Below are 16,056 nucleotides of genomic sequence, written 5' to 3'. Positions count from 1 at the left end.
AATACAACTTGATCACAAGGTGATTTTAGATTTTAAAAAGGTAAAATGTGAAAAAAAAATGTACATCTTAGAATCAAAGAAATATAGTACTAGTAACTGCAGAGGGTATGAAAATTCTCAAAATCAGTTATAATACAATCTCACTAGACAATCAATAAGCACTTATTAAGTGCCTATGGATGGGTACAATGAAGCAAAATGCATAATCTAGATGAAGAGGTTTAAGTGCTATATATGAAATATTCATTTCTATCCTTCAGTTTCACAATAATGACCAGTGTTGAAGACAGCAGATCCACTTGTAGAAAATGATGTCTCAGTGTAAAAGTGCCAAGAGGATATAAGGCATAGGAGTGAGGAGGAGAGAGAGGAGTACAGAGGCGGAAGCAGCTAGGGGAAGGGAGGATAGGCTGGGGAGAGGTAAGAAGGATGGGAAGAGGGATCTAAATGAACCAGGAGTTTCATTGAAATTCAAAAGTGGTCTGAATCCTGCTCACGCCAAATCTCCTGATCTTATTAAATATAAATGCTGTCCTGTATATGAAATGATACCTTAAAACATCAGCTTTGAAAAGGGGTTCATACATTTTTATAACGTTGACAGTTCCATGTTTAACACTAGAAAATTTTCTCCTTTCTTGTGTATTTTTTTATTACAAAGGCAATTTTAATACCTCTCAAATTTGAACAAGATGCAACTGATTAAATATTTGGCATTGCTTAAAAATTAAATTTTGTTATGACTGGTTATCAACCTCCCCAATGACTGAAAAGTTTTAGAATTTGTGATTAAAATTAAAAAATTGTTTGGGCTCAAAACCAATCACCTAAACATTTAACTTGGTAATTTGTATAAATTTTGATTATCATCACAGTATCTGGGTGCCAAACTGGAAAAATGAAATTAGATTATTTCTAATTAAAAACACTTTTGTTTCAGCAATGAGAATTTCATAAATAAATTACCGTATGATATGAAATAATTGCTTTTGAAATTACCCAAATAAAAAGAAAAGATACTCAACCTCTTAGTTGTGCATTATGCTCATACATTTATTACTAATTTAAAAAGGGATAATATCCTGCAACATCATTTAGCCTCATAACTAAATAAGTGGTGAAATATATTATACATTCTGATACCGTCACACAGTTGCTTGTGATTGAGGAAAAACTAACCTAGTAATGATAATTACTTCTTTTGAAAGGCAAAACTATAAATAAATAATAATGCAGAGCAATTTTATTTTTAAAAGTCAATAATGAATTCCATCTGCTGCATGCCATTAAAAATCAAAGAGGTTACTTACACGCCTCAGTTCTTTTTATATCTTTATTCCTTCCATTTAAAAGTACAGGTCGATCCATTAAAGATAATGTTATTTTGGCTTGTTTGACCAAAACTTCAACCAAAAAAAAGAAAAAAGGAGGAAAAAAATTCCTCCTATTTCTCGCCTCATTTTTCTGGAGCCTAGAGAATGTAACGTAATAAAACGCTAATGAAGAACAAAGACATTTAAGCAAATGTTTACAAGGATCGTTTGGAGAGTCTTAATGAAATGAATTACAAGTCCTTGAAACCCAGAATACAGTGGTGATATAAGTGAGAGCATGTGACATGATCACTGCCATTACCCAAGTTAGGGACAATTTTTGAGTGAAGAATAAGGTAAGGCAACATGGAAATCTTACCGAAAAATGTCCTATGAATGAATAAAAAATTAATCACTGGACATGAAGAGACTCAAAATCATTTTGTCTGAATCTATTTCTGGGAGTACTTATGGAATCATAATTAGCAGCAGTACCTGCAGCAAATCATAGAGAAATAATTTACACACATGTAAAATCTTTTTAAAAAGATATTCTATTTAGATTTAAGTGTTCTGACAGAGTTTAATCCCTCCTAACCTCCCCAACCAAACATTCACATTTTGGAGGCAGTAGCTATAGAACCTCCAACTGCATCGTCATAGATCCATACAGCTCATCTGGAATTTGAAAATGCAACATAAAGTGTGCCCTTTAATGTCCGCCGTATCTGACTTTCCAAAATAACTTATTTAAAGCCACTAAAAGAGCACTTACACATACCTTTGCGCTGGCAGAACATTTCTAAGGTCCTTCCTTCGAACCTTGCTCAGCTAGCAGTGAGCTGCTTTCAAGAAGAGGAGACGGGAATTTTGGTTCCTGTGCTTCTCAGGGTAATATAACACTTCCTTTCTGTCAGAGTGCCTTCTCTTCCAGCCCGGTCCCTGAGCCCTGGTAGCAGTGTGCAAGATTCAGAGGTTTCTGTTTCTTCACACAGGAAACTCACTGTACCTGCCCTGTGACTGTGGACTTGCTCTTGGCTCACCGAACATTTTAGAAATGGTGACGACGACATGCTCTGTATGATATATTACTAAGTTGGCCCTGTAAAGTCTATCATGGAGTGAGATCATAAGACTCAATATCTAGCCTCTGTACAATTTCTTATCATAAAGTAAATAGATGGCATGGGCACCTTTAACAAATCTCTATTTCATAGTCCTAATAGCAACAACAGGTAGTAGATTTGATAGCTGAGTATGAACCAGGCTGGTGTTTTGTACCTTTATCGATATGTAAATACTGCTAGCCATTGTCAGAACATAATTTTGACTTTTTGCACCCAGAACTTCCAGTTGCATCATAATGGATATAGTTCACACTGCTTTGCATTATAGTTATTTCTTTTTGTCTTTCTTCCCTAGGAGGGCAAGAGGAAAGTCCACACAACAGAGCTCACTGCTTAGTAATTAAATGAATGGATAAAAATAGTAATAACTTCCTTCTTTGTACTTAGCACCCACCCCCCTTTTTTTTGAGAGGGAGTCTTGCTCTGTCACCCAGGCTGGAGTACAGTACTGCCATCTTCATCTCGGCTCACTGCAACCTCTGCCTCCTGGGTTCAAGCCATTCTCCTGCCTCAGCCTCCCAAGTAGCTGGGTCTACAGGCACACACCATCATGCCCGGCTAATTTTTGTATTTTTAGTAGAGTTGGGGTTTCCTTATGTTGCTAATGCTGGTCTTGAACTCCCGACCTCAGGTGATTCACTCACCTTGGCCTCCCAAAACACTGGGATTACAGGCATGAGCCCTTAGTCCCCTTTTAATCCACATTCCCTGTTATCCCGGTAGAAGCAAAGGGCAGCACCTATAGCCTGGCTGCTTCTGACTTAGTGTTCATGTCCTTAAACTTTAGAATACTGGAAAAGATTGTGGTGGAAGTCTGCCTTTCCTTCTTTCCTGTCATCACATTTTATGAAACCCTTTAGCAGCAACTCGCTGAGATATACGCATACTGTAACATCATATTTTATTTGAGGGCAGAGATCACAACCATTGAGAACAGACAATATCAACTCAGTGGGTAAAGATCTTTGTGAATTTAAGAACTAACGGATGCCCAAACAGGTGGGCTTCAGGGGTAAGTTTAAAAGATAAGCAAATTGTCAAAAACCACGTGCACAGTTAGTACAAGGTGATGAAATGACAATGTTTGTGAAGAAAATGGAGTTCATGTTGCCACCAGTTCACAACGCTGAAGTTGTATAAATAGTAATAATACTAAGATTTTGCATGTAATATAGAGCTTATGGTCTTGGCCAAGTTCTGACAGCTCCATAACAACTAGCCATTGACTAGTAAAGTACATGACCAAGCCAATAAGCTTTTACAGAAAAATGATATAAACTGCCAAGATGATTCATTCTCAAATGAAAATTCATGACGTCTAATCTTCTCTATGGAGCTACATTTGTATTCACTACAAACTCTATTTGGTTCCTTTAAGAGTCCCAGTATTCCCTATGAATGCTATTCATTACATGAGATAACTTATGTAAAACTTCTAGTTAAGCTTCTGGTACTCTGCTATAAGAAGGTGGTTGACCTGCTGCAGTGGCTCATGCCTGTAATCCCAGCACTTTGGGAGGCTGATGTGGGCAGATCACCTGAGGTCAGGAGCTGGAGATCAGCCTGGCCAACGTGGTGAAACCCCTGTCTCTACTAAAAAAAAGAAAAATACAAAAAATTAACCGGGCATGGTGGCGGGTGCCTGTAGTCCCAGCTATTCGGGAGGCTGAGGCAGGAGAATGGCGTGAACCCAGGAGGCAGAACTTGCAGTGAGCCAAGATCGTGCCACTGCACTCCAGCCTGGGTGACAGAGCAAGACTCCATCTCAAAAAAAAAAAAAAAAAAAAAAAAAAAAGAAAAAAAAGAAGGTGTTTAATTGGATACTAATTTCCATTCTCTTCCTTAGTGACATGACTGGCTGATTCCAGTCCTGGATTCCATTCTACTACATTAAAGTAATGCCAATGATAACAATGACTTGCTATGTGTAATGTTTTATGTTTACAAAGTGCTTCAACGAATATTCTCATGTTATGCACACAACCACCCTGGGAGATGCTGCTTATTTTCCAAGATTTGCCAAGCAGTCTATGTATAGAAAATTAATGACACAATGTTTCCTTGCAGCTTTATATGGTGAGCATAAGGAGAGAGCAGAAATGTTTTGAAGATGTCTTGATGTTCATGTTCAAATCATTCAGTATAGCTGCAGACTTCTGGGAAACAATGGCAGCAGGCAGAAAGCAAGAATGAATTGGCTTTTTTTTTTCCTTTTTTTCTGAGACAGGTTCTGGCTCTGTTGCCAAGGGTGGAGCGTAGCAGCGTGATCTCGGCTTACTGCAACTTCTGCCTCCTGGACTCAAGCCATCCTCCCACCTCAGCCTCCTGAGTTGCTGGGGCTATGGGGCTATAAGTGCTTGCCACCATCCCAGCTATTTTTTTTTTTTTTTTTCTTTTTGAGACAGAGTCTCACTCAGCTGCCCAGGCTGGAGTACAGTGGCGCAATCTTGGCTCACTGCAACCTCTACCTCCTGAGTTCACGTGATTCTCCTGCCTCAGCCTCCGGAGTAGCTGGGACTACAGGCGTGTGCCACCATGCCTGGCTAATTTTTGTATTTTTAGTAGAGACAGGGTTTTACCATGTTGGTCAGGCTGGTTGCAAAGTCCTGATCTCAAGTGATACACCTGCCTTGGCCTCCCAGTGTTGGGATTACAGGCATGAGCCAACACACCTGGCCTATTTTTCCCCATGTCGCCCAGGCTAGCCTTGAACTCTTGAGCTCAAGTGATCCACCAGCCTTGGCCTCCCAAAGTGCTAGGATGACAGGGCTCAGTCAAATTGGCTCTTTTTTAAAACAAGACTTCATGTAACAATAAAACTCATACACACAGAAGCAGCACCCAAACAAAACATAAATACATGTGGTTTTTAGCATCTGCAGAATATGCAAAGGAAGGCTTTTACAATATTTACATCTCACATAGATGGTATAGTAATACTATCTACATTTGCATTGTGTCTGAATATGGATAAGAGAGTTATACAACCATACACATACACACCGCCATATCAAACATGCCTACGAATTGGTCATATGATAGTGTGTATAAAAGTAAATATATCTATTTATCTACATGCAATATCTATAAGATACATATTTCCCAATATTTGGTCATTTGTTCTTTATTCTTTGCTCTCATTAGGAATCTGATAGGAGCTAGACTCGAGTCACTGGTCAGTTAACTTTACTTCTTTCAAGGTTTTGTAAAACCAAATCAATCTTATAGTTGTGCTTAGAGCTGTCCACTAGGTATACAATCAACATCATTTCTGACAAATATTGGCTATCTACCATTTTTGGGATGTGGGCTGCTAAGAAGCTCTGATTTACGGCAGTGAAAAATGCTCTTGCTTCTACATCTCTACTTTTTATTGTAGACTCTTTTTCTAGTTATTTATTTTGCTCTAAGTTGGTTCTTTATATCCTAGTTGACTTCTTTATCTATTTCCCTTATATCTGTTGTCATACCATGTAGATTGACCATGTATATTGATAATGTGACTTAAATGTCTAGGTTTGTTGATTTATTTTTATGGGATTGAAAAATGTGCTTGAGAATATAATTAGAACTTGATCAAACTGAACCTTTTTTTAGGAGGGTGAAAATAATAGACCTTTTACAAAAGAAACACATATGGTAAAAACAAGTCTTTCCAAGACTTGGGTAATTTTGAAATCATGCAGTTTTCCTAATTATAGATGTGAATTGTTGGCAGGTAGGATAATAAAAGTACTTTTGCTAATATCACATTGCAATGCTGAGGGTATAGTCTTAGCCTGAGATGTGAATTTCACTTCCAGTGTGTACACGTTTCTCAAAATGCACTCCGCAGAACACCACAATGAACACTTTCCCCCAAGAAGTGCCAGATGGGGAAACAAATGCGGTCAAGATGCCAAGCCATATAAATGGTGTCAGTTCTAAAACAAGGCTCTCCAGGGTATGGCTGCAAGGGAAAGAAGTCCAGAGAAAACATCTAGTTTTTCTGTGAGAAAGGTTACTTACTAAGTAGTTAACTCATTTTCAGGGGAAGAGAGTAGGTATTTAAGAGCAATTCTTAGGGGAAATTTTGAACTACTTTTACTAACAATTACGGTTGGCTGATACGGATAGGACATAACAGGCCGGGTGCAGTGGTTCACGCCTATAATCCCAGCACTTTGGGAGGCCGATGTGGGCAGATCACTTGAGGTCAGGAGTTGGAGACCAGCCTGGCCAACATGGTAAAACCCTGTCTCTACTGAAAATACAAAAATTAGCTGGGTATTGTGGCACATGCCTGTAATTCCAGCTACTTGGGAGGCTGAGGTAGGAGACTCACTTGAGCCTGGGAAGCAGAGGTTCCAGTGAGCCAAGATGGTGCCATTGCACTCCAGCCTGGGCAACAAGAGTGAAACTCCGACTCAAAAACTAAAAAAAAAAAAAAAAAAAAAAAAGGACGTATCAAGTATGTTAGGTTTTCTGGAAATTACATACATCACAAAATTCCCATAAGTTTAGATTCCATTAAGGAGCCGTCACTAAACCAGGTCAGATAGCATGCAATGAAAATGAAGTTTATTGAGCAACTATATGCTTGAGGCCAGCCTACGCTTGGCACTCGGGTTACTGGTGACTCAGTCATCTGATCCAAACAGCCCTTTTCATTTCCTCCTCTTTCCCTCTGTGTGAACATATTTTCTTCTGCCTGAAGGAAAATAGCCAAAGTTATGTTTTCGCTAGGGAAAAATGTCTCATATTAGGTACGAAGCATGTTTTCCATTCTGTTCTTCCATCCTGTTATATTTCTCAGCAACCTGCATAAGTAGTCAACTTGCCTCCTGTTTTCCCTGAGCTGCACTGGCTAATGCTTGTCTGAAAGCACGTGTTGCAGAGGGATGAGCAGTTACGATTCTGAAGATAGTTGACCGGGTTTCAAATCTCAGTTCCTTCGCTTTCTAGCCTTGAGGTGTAGGGCCAATTACTTAACCCATCTGCCTCTCAGTTTTATCACCTGGAAAACTAGAATCTTAGTATTCGTAGGGCTATGTGAGAATCAAAGTATTTAATACATGTAAGATACTTAGAATAGTACTTGGAATGTAATTAATACTCAGTAAATGCTAGCTTTAAAATTTTCAAGAAGTGAGAGCCATAAAAGTATATGTAGATATTTCACATTTTGCCTGCTCTGTCAAAATAAACAATGTTAATACAGTCCTAAACATATAGAAAAGCATTATGATGAACTCCTGAAAACAAAGATTTTCTTAACTATCTGACTTAGAAAATACAAAATTGTCATAAGAGATGCAGAAAGGAAATGAATTAAAGAAAAAATTCTCAGATCATAATGAGAAATGAGTCTTGAGCTTGATTTCAAGCTTCTATAAAAAGTCATCTGAAGAAAATGAATGATAGTTACATATGTAACAAGTTATATATGAAGGTTATTATACGCCCCAAAATTATATAAAGTTATTGTTTAAGTACTTACATCAATCATGCTTTGGAGACTGCTTAATAGTGTATATGTTTACCTTACAGAGTTTCACTGGACTTAACCTACATGCCTTATATATACTATTTCATTTCCATATTATTTTCTTCTCCAGTTTCCCTTCTATCTTATATATGTATTTACATTTCTTTCACACAAATTTGAAAGGGTATTCCTATCAGAATAATGTTTTTTTCTACAAAAGGTAGATAATCTTAAAGGTATGAACATGAGAAAAGGGAAAAAGCAAAGATCAAATACAAAAAAAAAAAAAAAAAAACTGAAGGAGGAAATTACGAAATGAGTAGAGACTGATTAACAAGAAAAGAAAATGCAAAGCTATCCTTTTGGAAAATAATTCAAACTCTCTCAGTCATACAGATTAATCCCGGAAATAAGGCAGTTCTCATGCAAAACAGAATGACCTACTATTTTTGTTTTTACATGTTTTTACCATACAAAGATATGGAAATTAAAATTATGCTACATTTGGTCTATTCAAATGGCCACTGTGCTGAAAGCTGATGTAAAAACTGAATTCATTATTTTATTTGTTTAAACAATGTGTTATACTTCCTTACAAAAGTCACTGCTGTTTACAGGCAATAGGACGCTCCATCCCCACCTAATGCTGGCAAAGAATGAAGATGTTCTAGGTTAATTTTGGAACAGTTGAGAATGAATGGGGGTGGGAAAGGGCAGAGGGGAGAGATTAGATGCCAAGACGCTCTGACCGGCACTGCCAGTTTGCGTGGGACAAGCACTTTGATCCACTTACTTCTACCTTTCTGACATCACCCTTCTGGTTCTCTAGGGTCTATCTAATTCTCAGTCTTTAACCCTTAGGGAAATAACTTTTTACTAGAGATGCTCTCCTTTGATCATCCTTGACCCCCGTAAAAAATGAAGCCCAGTTTGTGTTCTGCATTCACTCACAAAGTTATTAGGACAAATGAAATCCATACAGAGTAAACTGAACCAGACAAAGCAGATTCACTGCTCAACACTCCAGGTTCTGGCCCTCAGGACTCCTTTCCACCAACATATCTTGCTCACTAAATTGAACATAGGCAGGCCTCTTTTCTGGTCCTTGAATGCACCAAGCATGCTCCTGTCTTAAAGCCTTTGCACTTGCAGTTTCTCTTTTCTTAGAATGCTCTTCCCCAGACATTGGGCAGCCCTTGCTCTGCCATTCTATTTAGGTCCCGGCTTACATACCTCCTCTTTGGAGAGGTGTTCTCTGACTACTGTATCTAGGTCAACACCCTGTGTGTGTTTCTTCTTCATACCACTTATCACTAACTGATATTACCCATCTAATTGTCTGTGATTAGTCACGTCTACTAGAATCTAAGTTCTAAGAATGTTCACTGCTTCCAAAATAGTGTCTGGAACACTATAGGAGATCAATCAATAAATATCTGTTCAATGACCCAATCAGAAGTTGCTGGGCATAGAATAGATATTCAATACATATTTAAGGAAAACCTTATTGACTGAAGGACTGTGTACATGCTTTATGCTAGTTTAAAAAAAGGCAGAATCTTATTACTTTATTTTAAATTTGCATCTAATTATTGGGTAGATCAGACTTGGGATGTCATGATTGTTTCTTAGAATAATGTCATCTAAGTTGGGATTTAAAGGAGGAAGGAGTAAATCAGGCAAGTAGGATTATGTATTGAAAAGGTAGTTGGAAGCACGGGAAAAGGAAAGTGCTCAAGTCAGAGAGACTAGTACGGGCAGAGGCCTGGCAGCCAGAGGAACTTCCACTGAAAGGAGTTGAGTGAGATTGGGGCATGGTATGAGAGAGGATAAGATAAACGATGGTAGGGTGAGAGGAGAGAGATGAGGTTAGAAAACTAAGCAAGAACCAGTGCCTTCACATGCACTGTAATGATATTGCGTATTTGGATTTTGATCTGAGGGTAATAGAGAGATACTTTGGCTTTTAAGCAGAGCATGAACAAGATCAGATTTGAACATCAGAAATTAGCTGCAAATGGGAAGATGGATTGGAGGAGGCACATCCTGAATGTAGGAGACTACTTAGAAGGTGATGATTATAAACTGTGTGAAATATGAAGCTGAATAATGGCAGCAGTGATTGACAGAAGTGGATCAACTGAAGAGAATCTGCAGGGTTGAATAGACAGAATTTTTGGATTGTAGCAGTGTTGGTGGGGGCTTGGGAGGGAGAGGAAAGAATCTAATTTGGTGCCAGAGAACACTGAAGGCAACTGGCTTAAAGGGGTAAATTATAAAAAACAAAAATTCAAAAGGTTGATTTTAAAATACCTGTGAAATATTTTACCATATATTATTAGTGAACAATTGGATTTATGTGTCTAGAGTTTATGATAATTTTCTGGGCTGGAAATTTAAATTTGAGCATCATCTTCCCACAGATGTGAATGGATATTGTTTAGGAAAAACATACACTCTTTACCTATATTTGACTATTGTTAATACTTTATCCCATTTGCTTTATATTTGTGTTCTCTCTTTCTCTCATAAATGTGTGTGTGTGTGTATTATATTTACATACCACATACACATATTTGTTGAACCATTTGAGTGTAAATTACATGCATCATAGACCTTTACCTCTAAATAGGAAATGTATATGTCCTATAAATATGGGTAGTCTTTTACATAATCACAGTGTAGCTTTCAACTTTGGAAAATTTCACATTAATAGAATACTTTTCTATAATCTATCATCTGCATTCTAATTTTGACAATTAACCCAATAATGACTCCAGAGAGCACTTTTAATTTTCAGGTTAAAGTCTTAATTCCTCTGCTATGTTGTTTTCACAATTACACAAAAACCTAAGACCTATGTACAACAGTTGATCCTGTTTACGTTTTCCTTCCTATAAAAAAGTAACAGGTTTGAAATAGTATTTCTTTATATTACTGAAGACCATTTCTTACAACTTTTCTATTATCTACTTAGAATCAAAGCCTACTATGTGAATATAAAAAGAGTTGCCCAAACTGACCTCCTGTGTATATAGCATTTGCTTTGATGCTTCTTTATGAGCAAGAAAACTTCTCAAGGCCCAGAAAGTGCTCTTCCTTTTATTATTATTATTATTGTTATTATTATTATTATTACTTTTTTGAGATGGGCTCTTTGTTGGCCAAGCTGGTCCTAAACTCCTGGGCTCAAGCGATCCTCTCCCCTCAGCCTCTCAAAGTACTGGGATTACAGGCATGACCCACCACGCCCCACTGCCCACACATTCTTCCTTTTACTAAGATCAGCTAAGATTGAGTTATGTTATGTTTTTCTCTCTTCAAGAAAGTAAAAAGAGAAAGCAATCAGGAAAGCATATGGTGGAGTGGTAAGTGGGGAACAAAGTTCATTCTATAAAGTGGGCTTTATGATTTCAGTCACCTTTGAGGAGTAGCAGAATTCAAATATTAAAAAATGCAATGCAGCAGGCATCAGCTAGAACTAAATTCACAATGTTGTCACTAAGAGTTCAGAGTAGGACGATATAAACCCATCAGCATTCCAAACCTAACATGACCAGAGAAGCACAATGAGAAGCTTTATTTATAGGAATACTTCAGCACCCACTTGCAAAGTTGCTCAACTGGTTTCTGTTTCCTTTGTGGGTGTTTTGGTCAAAGAATAAAAGCATGTTTGGGCCTGTCACTGGGTACTGAGAGTTGATCTCTAATGACAAAAGAACAGATTTATCAAGATTATTTACCTCCACAAGAGCTCTAACTTACTGTGGCTCAAAGCCACTCATATATAGAAAAATTACTTCCTTCCCTCAGAACCCATCGTTTTCAAAAAATATGAGAAATGTACCTAGATTAATCTACAAGCCACTTCAAAGGGAGATGTCTGCCAGTACTAGATCTCTGATAAAAAATAGTACACATAGCAGTCTTTAGCTGCCCACAGAAACCATCACCAAGATGACCCAACCATAATATGCTTGTCATTAGGCCACCGAAAGATGTGCCCCTAAAGTACATGAGCACAGGTAGGCCTTGATAAAATGAATATTTTTCATCATTTTTGTTTGTTTGTTGCTTTTTTAGAGACAGAGGACAGGGTCTCGCTCTGGCACCCAGGCTGGAGTGTAGTGATGCAATCACAGCTCACTGCAGCCTTGACCTCCTGGGCTCAAGTGGTCCTTCTGCATCAGCCTCCTGAATAGGTGGGATTATAGGCACATACCACCATGCCTGACCAGTTTAAAAAAAAAATCTTTTTTTTTTTTTTTTTTTTTTTTTTTTAAGAGATGGGGGTCTCACCGCATTGGTCAGGTTGACCTCAAATTTCCAGCTCAAGCTATAATCCTGCTTGGGCCTCCCAAAGTGCTGGGATTACAGGAATAAGCCACAGTGCCCAGTGCCCAGCCTAATAAAATAGATACTTTCAAACAAAGTCAAATGACAAGGGTCTAATGTAGTGGTAAAACTAGAGACTTTGAAGTAAGACACAGCCGAGTCTGAATTCTCTCTTTGCTACATACGATGTAGCTTTGGCTGAATTACATAAAGTTCTCTATGTCCCAGTTACTTCACTAGTAAAAAAAAAAAAAGAAAGAAGAAAAGAGGAAATAACCTCTACCTGCCAGGGCATTAAGTTGGGATTAAATGAGATAATGTATGCAAAATGTCTAAGCACAATGTCTGGCATATGCTAGCTGCTTAAAAATAGTTCCCTGCACCCTTCGGCATGCTGACAAAGACTTATTTAATGCTAAGCAGAAGGGCTGATTTAAGGCAGAAGGATTGATTTAAGGAAGAAGAGATGAAAAGGAGGGACTTGAGACCTCCAGGGAGTGATGACACAAATCAGTGAAGGAAGGAAGGCAGGAGATGGTTCAGAGGCTTTGCCTGTGGTCCAGAGAAGGGTAAGCAATCCTTGAACTTGGATAGCACAGTGAGGAACGTTAGTTGAGAGGACTGTGAAAGTGTTAGTACAAGAGGGCGAGTGACTCCAAATGTTGACTTACGCATGGCAGAAAGAGTGGTGCTGCCCTTGCAACCAGCAGGGAGGAAGGGATAACTTACGTCAAAATGGTCATTTGAATTCTGGAGATGTTTTCAGAGGCACACAGAATATAAGGGGAAAGCTGCCTAGCTCACAGCTGGATTGTGGTGCTTTAAGCTCGACAGAATGGCTGGCATTCAAGTTCCACTTATGAGGAGTCAGCTACATGTAAATAAGTTGATACCCAAGGAGAAAAATATCTTCAAGAAGGGAAGAGGTATGGAAAGTTACAGACCATGTGTATTTAGGTCAGACATAACAACCCCGTTCTTTGTTTTTCAGCTTGGTAGGCAAAATGCCAAAACCACTGTTTGTGAAAGGTGTTGAAATGAAGCATGCTGGGGCTCTACGCCCATTTGGTTTCTGGGACATTGGTCAGTTGGCATTTTCTTACCTAAACAACAAAAGCCATTCAGAGAAGGGATCTTTCTTCCTCTGGGTTAAAAACAGCAAAAACTACCATTCCTGGTGTTTTTATTTAGTAGCAGGTACTCCAACATGGTAGGCAGAATGATGACTCCTAAAAAATATCCTTGTATTGATCCCTGCAATCTGTGAATGTTACCTTACTTGGCAAAAAGAAATTAAGGACGCAGATGGAATTAAGGTTGCAGCTGACTGTGAGATGGGAAATTATACTGGGTAATCCAGGTGGGCCCACTGTAATCAAAAGGGTCCAAGTGGAAGAGGGAAGCAAGAGCTATCATATGATATCAAGAGTATCACAGTGGCCAGGTGCAGTGGCTCATGCCTATAATCCTAGCACTTTGAGAGGCTGAAGGGGGTAGATCATTTGAGATCAGGAGTTTGGTACCAGCCTGACCAAAATGGTGAAACTCTGTTTCTAGTAAAAATACAAAAAAAAAAAAAAAAAAAAATAGCCAGGCATGATGGCACATGCCTCTAATCTCAGCTACTAGGGAGGCTGAGGCAGGAAAATCACTTGAACCTGGGAGGTGGTGGTTGCAGTGAGCTGAGATTACACCACTGCACTCCAGCCTGGGCAACAGAGTGGGACTCTGTCTCAATAAAAAAATAAAGAGTATCACAGTGACATGCTGTAAGAAAGACTTGCTGGGACATTGCTGGCTTTGACCATGGTAGGTGGCCTAGAGCCAGGGAAAGTAGGAGGCCTCTAGAAGCTAGAAAAGGCAGGAAAATGGATTCTCCCCTAGGGCCTCTAGAAAGGAGCACAGACCTACTGACACTTCGACTTCAGCCCCAGTGAGATGCATTTTGGACTTCATAATGTCGGGACTTAAGATAATAAATTTGTGTTTTAAACCACTAAGTTTTGCTGAACATGACTTTTTAGAACTGCAACAGGAAACATAATACATCTGGTAAATACTTCGCATCCCATAGTGAGACTGGATTATCATCCACATTTTATTGAAAATAAAAATAGAGACCTAGAAGTCATACCCTGGTCTGATACCAAATAGTAACCACTATTTTGTTCCCTCCAAATTCTTCCAAAATATCTAGTGAGAAGCCTCAAGATATCATCTTTCTTAGAAAGTTCCTCAGCATTGTTATCAACTAGAGGTACTGATGTCATGGTATAAGTGGGACAAGAATTAATTATAACCACGTCTAATAAAAACAGACTGTCTTCTTGTTGGGATGACTAGTTACTTCAGATTAGATGCTCACAACCAGGGATGCAAAGAGGCTCTTGTACACATAACCAATTGCCATTCCTTGAAGTTTAGTTTTTACGTTGTTTCAACCTAAGTAGGAAGTGGGAGATATCAGATTTGAGGTGTTTTTTGTGTTTCTTTCTTTTCCTTTCTTTTCTTTCTTTCTTTTTTTTTTTTGGAGACAGGGTCTCCCTCTGCCACCCAGGCTGAAGTGCAGAGGCGCCATCTTGGCTCACTGCAACCTCCACCTCCCAGGTTCATGCAATTCTCCCACCTCAGCCTCCTGAGTAGCTGGGATTACAGGCGCATGCCACCACACCTGCCTAATTTTTTTTTTTTTTTGTATTTTTTTTTTAGTAGAGACAGGGTTTCACCATATTGGTGAGGCTGGTCTGGAACTCCCAACCTCAGGTGATCTACCTGCCTCAGCCTCCGAAAGTGCTGGAATTACAGGCGTGAGCCACCGTGCTCAGATTAGATTTGAGGATTTTAGGAATGCCGTTGTTCTCACCATGAAATCCTGGCTATTTCTGGCCTGGCTCTTCCCCTACAGAATGTGGCTAGCTCAATTAAAGCAGGTCACCAGGCAAGTCCAGGCTGAGTCTTGTTGGAGAAGAAAGTAGAATATCTGTCCTGTACAAATAGACCTAAGACAGAAACCAGATCAGCACTGCAGAAAGCCAACCATACCCTATCTGTGTGTTTCAATTGCTAGAGTTTCAATTTGGATAATGTCTTTTTAAAACATTTTAGTTTTCAAGTATAAAATACTACAGATTTTATCTTTATGAATTATACAGCAAACTTTTCTAAAAAAGCTTGGCTTTCGCAGCAGCATCTTGTCAGCCACATGTTTTCAGCACAAAGGAACAATTTTGCCCCAGTGCAAATTAAAAGTTCCAGGTTCTCACCTCCTTCAACTTGTAAGATTTTAAGAAATCTAAGTTGAAGCGAGCATTATGTAGCATCTAGCCTATTAACTGTTTGTAATCTGAGGTGGCTTTTATCCAGGATGAATGACATCCTGAGGGACCTCAAATCCTTTGTGAAAAGAGATGTGTGAATCACAGGCATATACATGTGCCCAGGCCCACACAAACACACGCACAGGCTTTTGCACACAGATAACCAGCTTCAATCATTTCTGAAATGCTTCCTTTTTAGTATAACCTTCAGGCATATTACATAAACTTTTTGCAGACAACTCTAGGAGAACAAACAAGAAAAACTTATGTCATAATTATCGAAAGATAGGCTTCTTCCATGTTATTGCAAACAGCTGTACAACCATTTGTTAAGCAGCTGTTTCCTAGAAACATTTATTCAATAAAACTCTTCCTCTCTCCTTTTTGTCCCAAGTTTAAGGTCATGCTATCGAAATATATTAGTAAAGAAACTCAGTTTTGTTACTGGACAAATTGTCTGCATCTGTCAGAGTTCAAAAGCAGTGCTTTTTAGTGCT

The 16,056-nt window shown here is 38.7% G+C and overlaps 1 protein-coding gene across 9 annotated transcripts in view; it reads right to left on the bottom strand.

Annotated features, from left to right (window-relative positions):
* Positions 1-16,056, bottom strand: part of OXR1 (oxidation resistance 1) — a 506,009-nt gene that overhangs the window by 130,772 nt on the left and 359,181 nt on the right. The window contains exon 1 of one of the 9 annotated variants that reach the window (XM_030938274.1): positions 2,095-2,398. The exons of 6 other annotated variants lie outside the window; for them this stretch is intronic. In XM_030938274.1, coding sequence (XP_030794134.1) covers positions 2,095-2,113 — 19 coding nt within the window. In that variant the 5' untranslated portion in view covers positions 2,114-2,398. Of the gene's footprint in view, positions 1-2,094; positions 2,399-16,056 lie in introns of those variants that run through there. 2 more of the 9 variants (XM_030938277.1, XM_030938271.1) reach the window with 2 other exon arrangements.

The sequence above is a fragment of the Rhinopithecus roxellana genome, chromosome 9, assembly GCF_007565055.1.
Source record: "Rhinopithecus roxellana isolate Shanxi Qingling chromosome 9, ASM756505v1, whole genome shotgun sequence".
In the NCBI taxonomy this organism is placed as follows: Eukaryota; Metazoa; Chordata; class Mammalia; order Primates; family Cercopithecidae; genus Rhinopithecus; species Rhinopithecus roxellana.
Note: the sequence above shows the minus strand (reverse complement) of the source record. Positions and strands in the feature narration are given on the sequence as shown.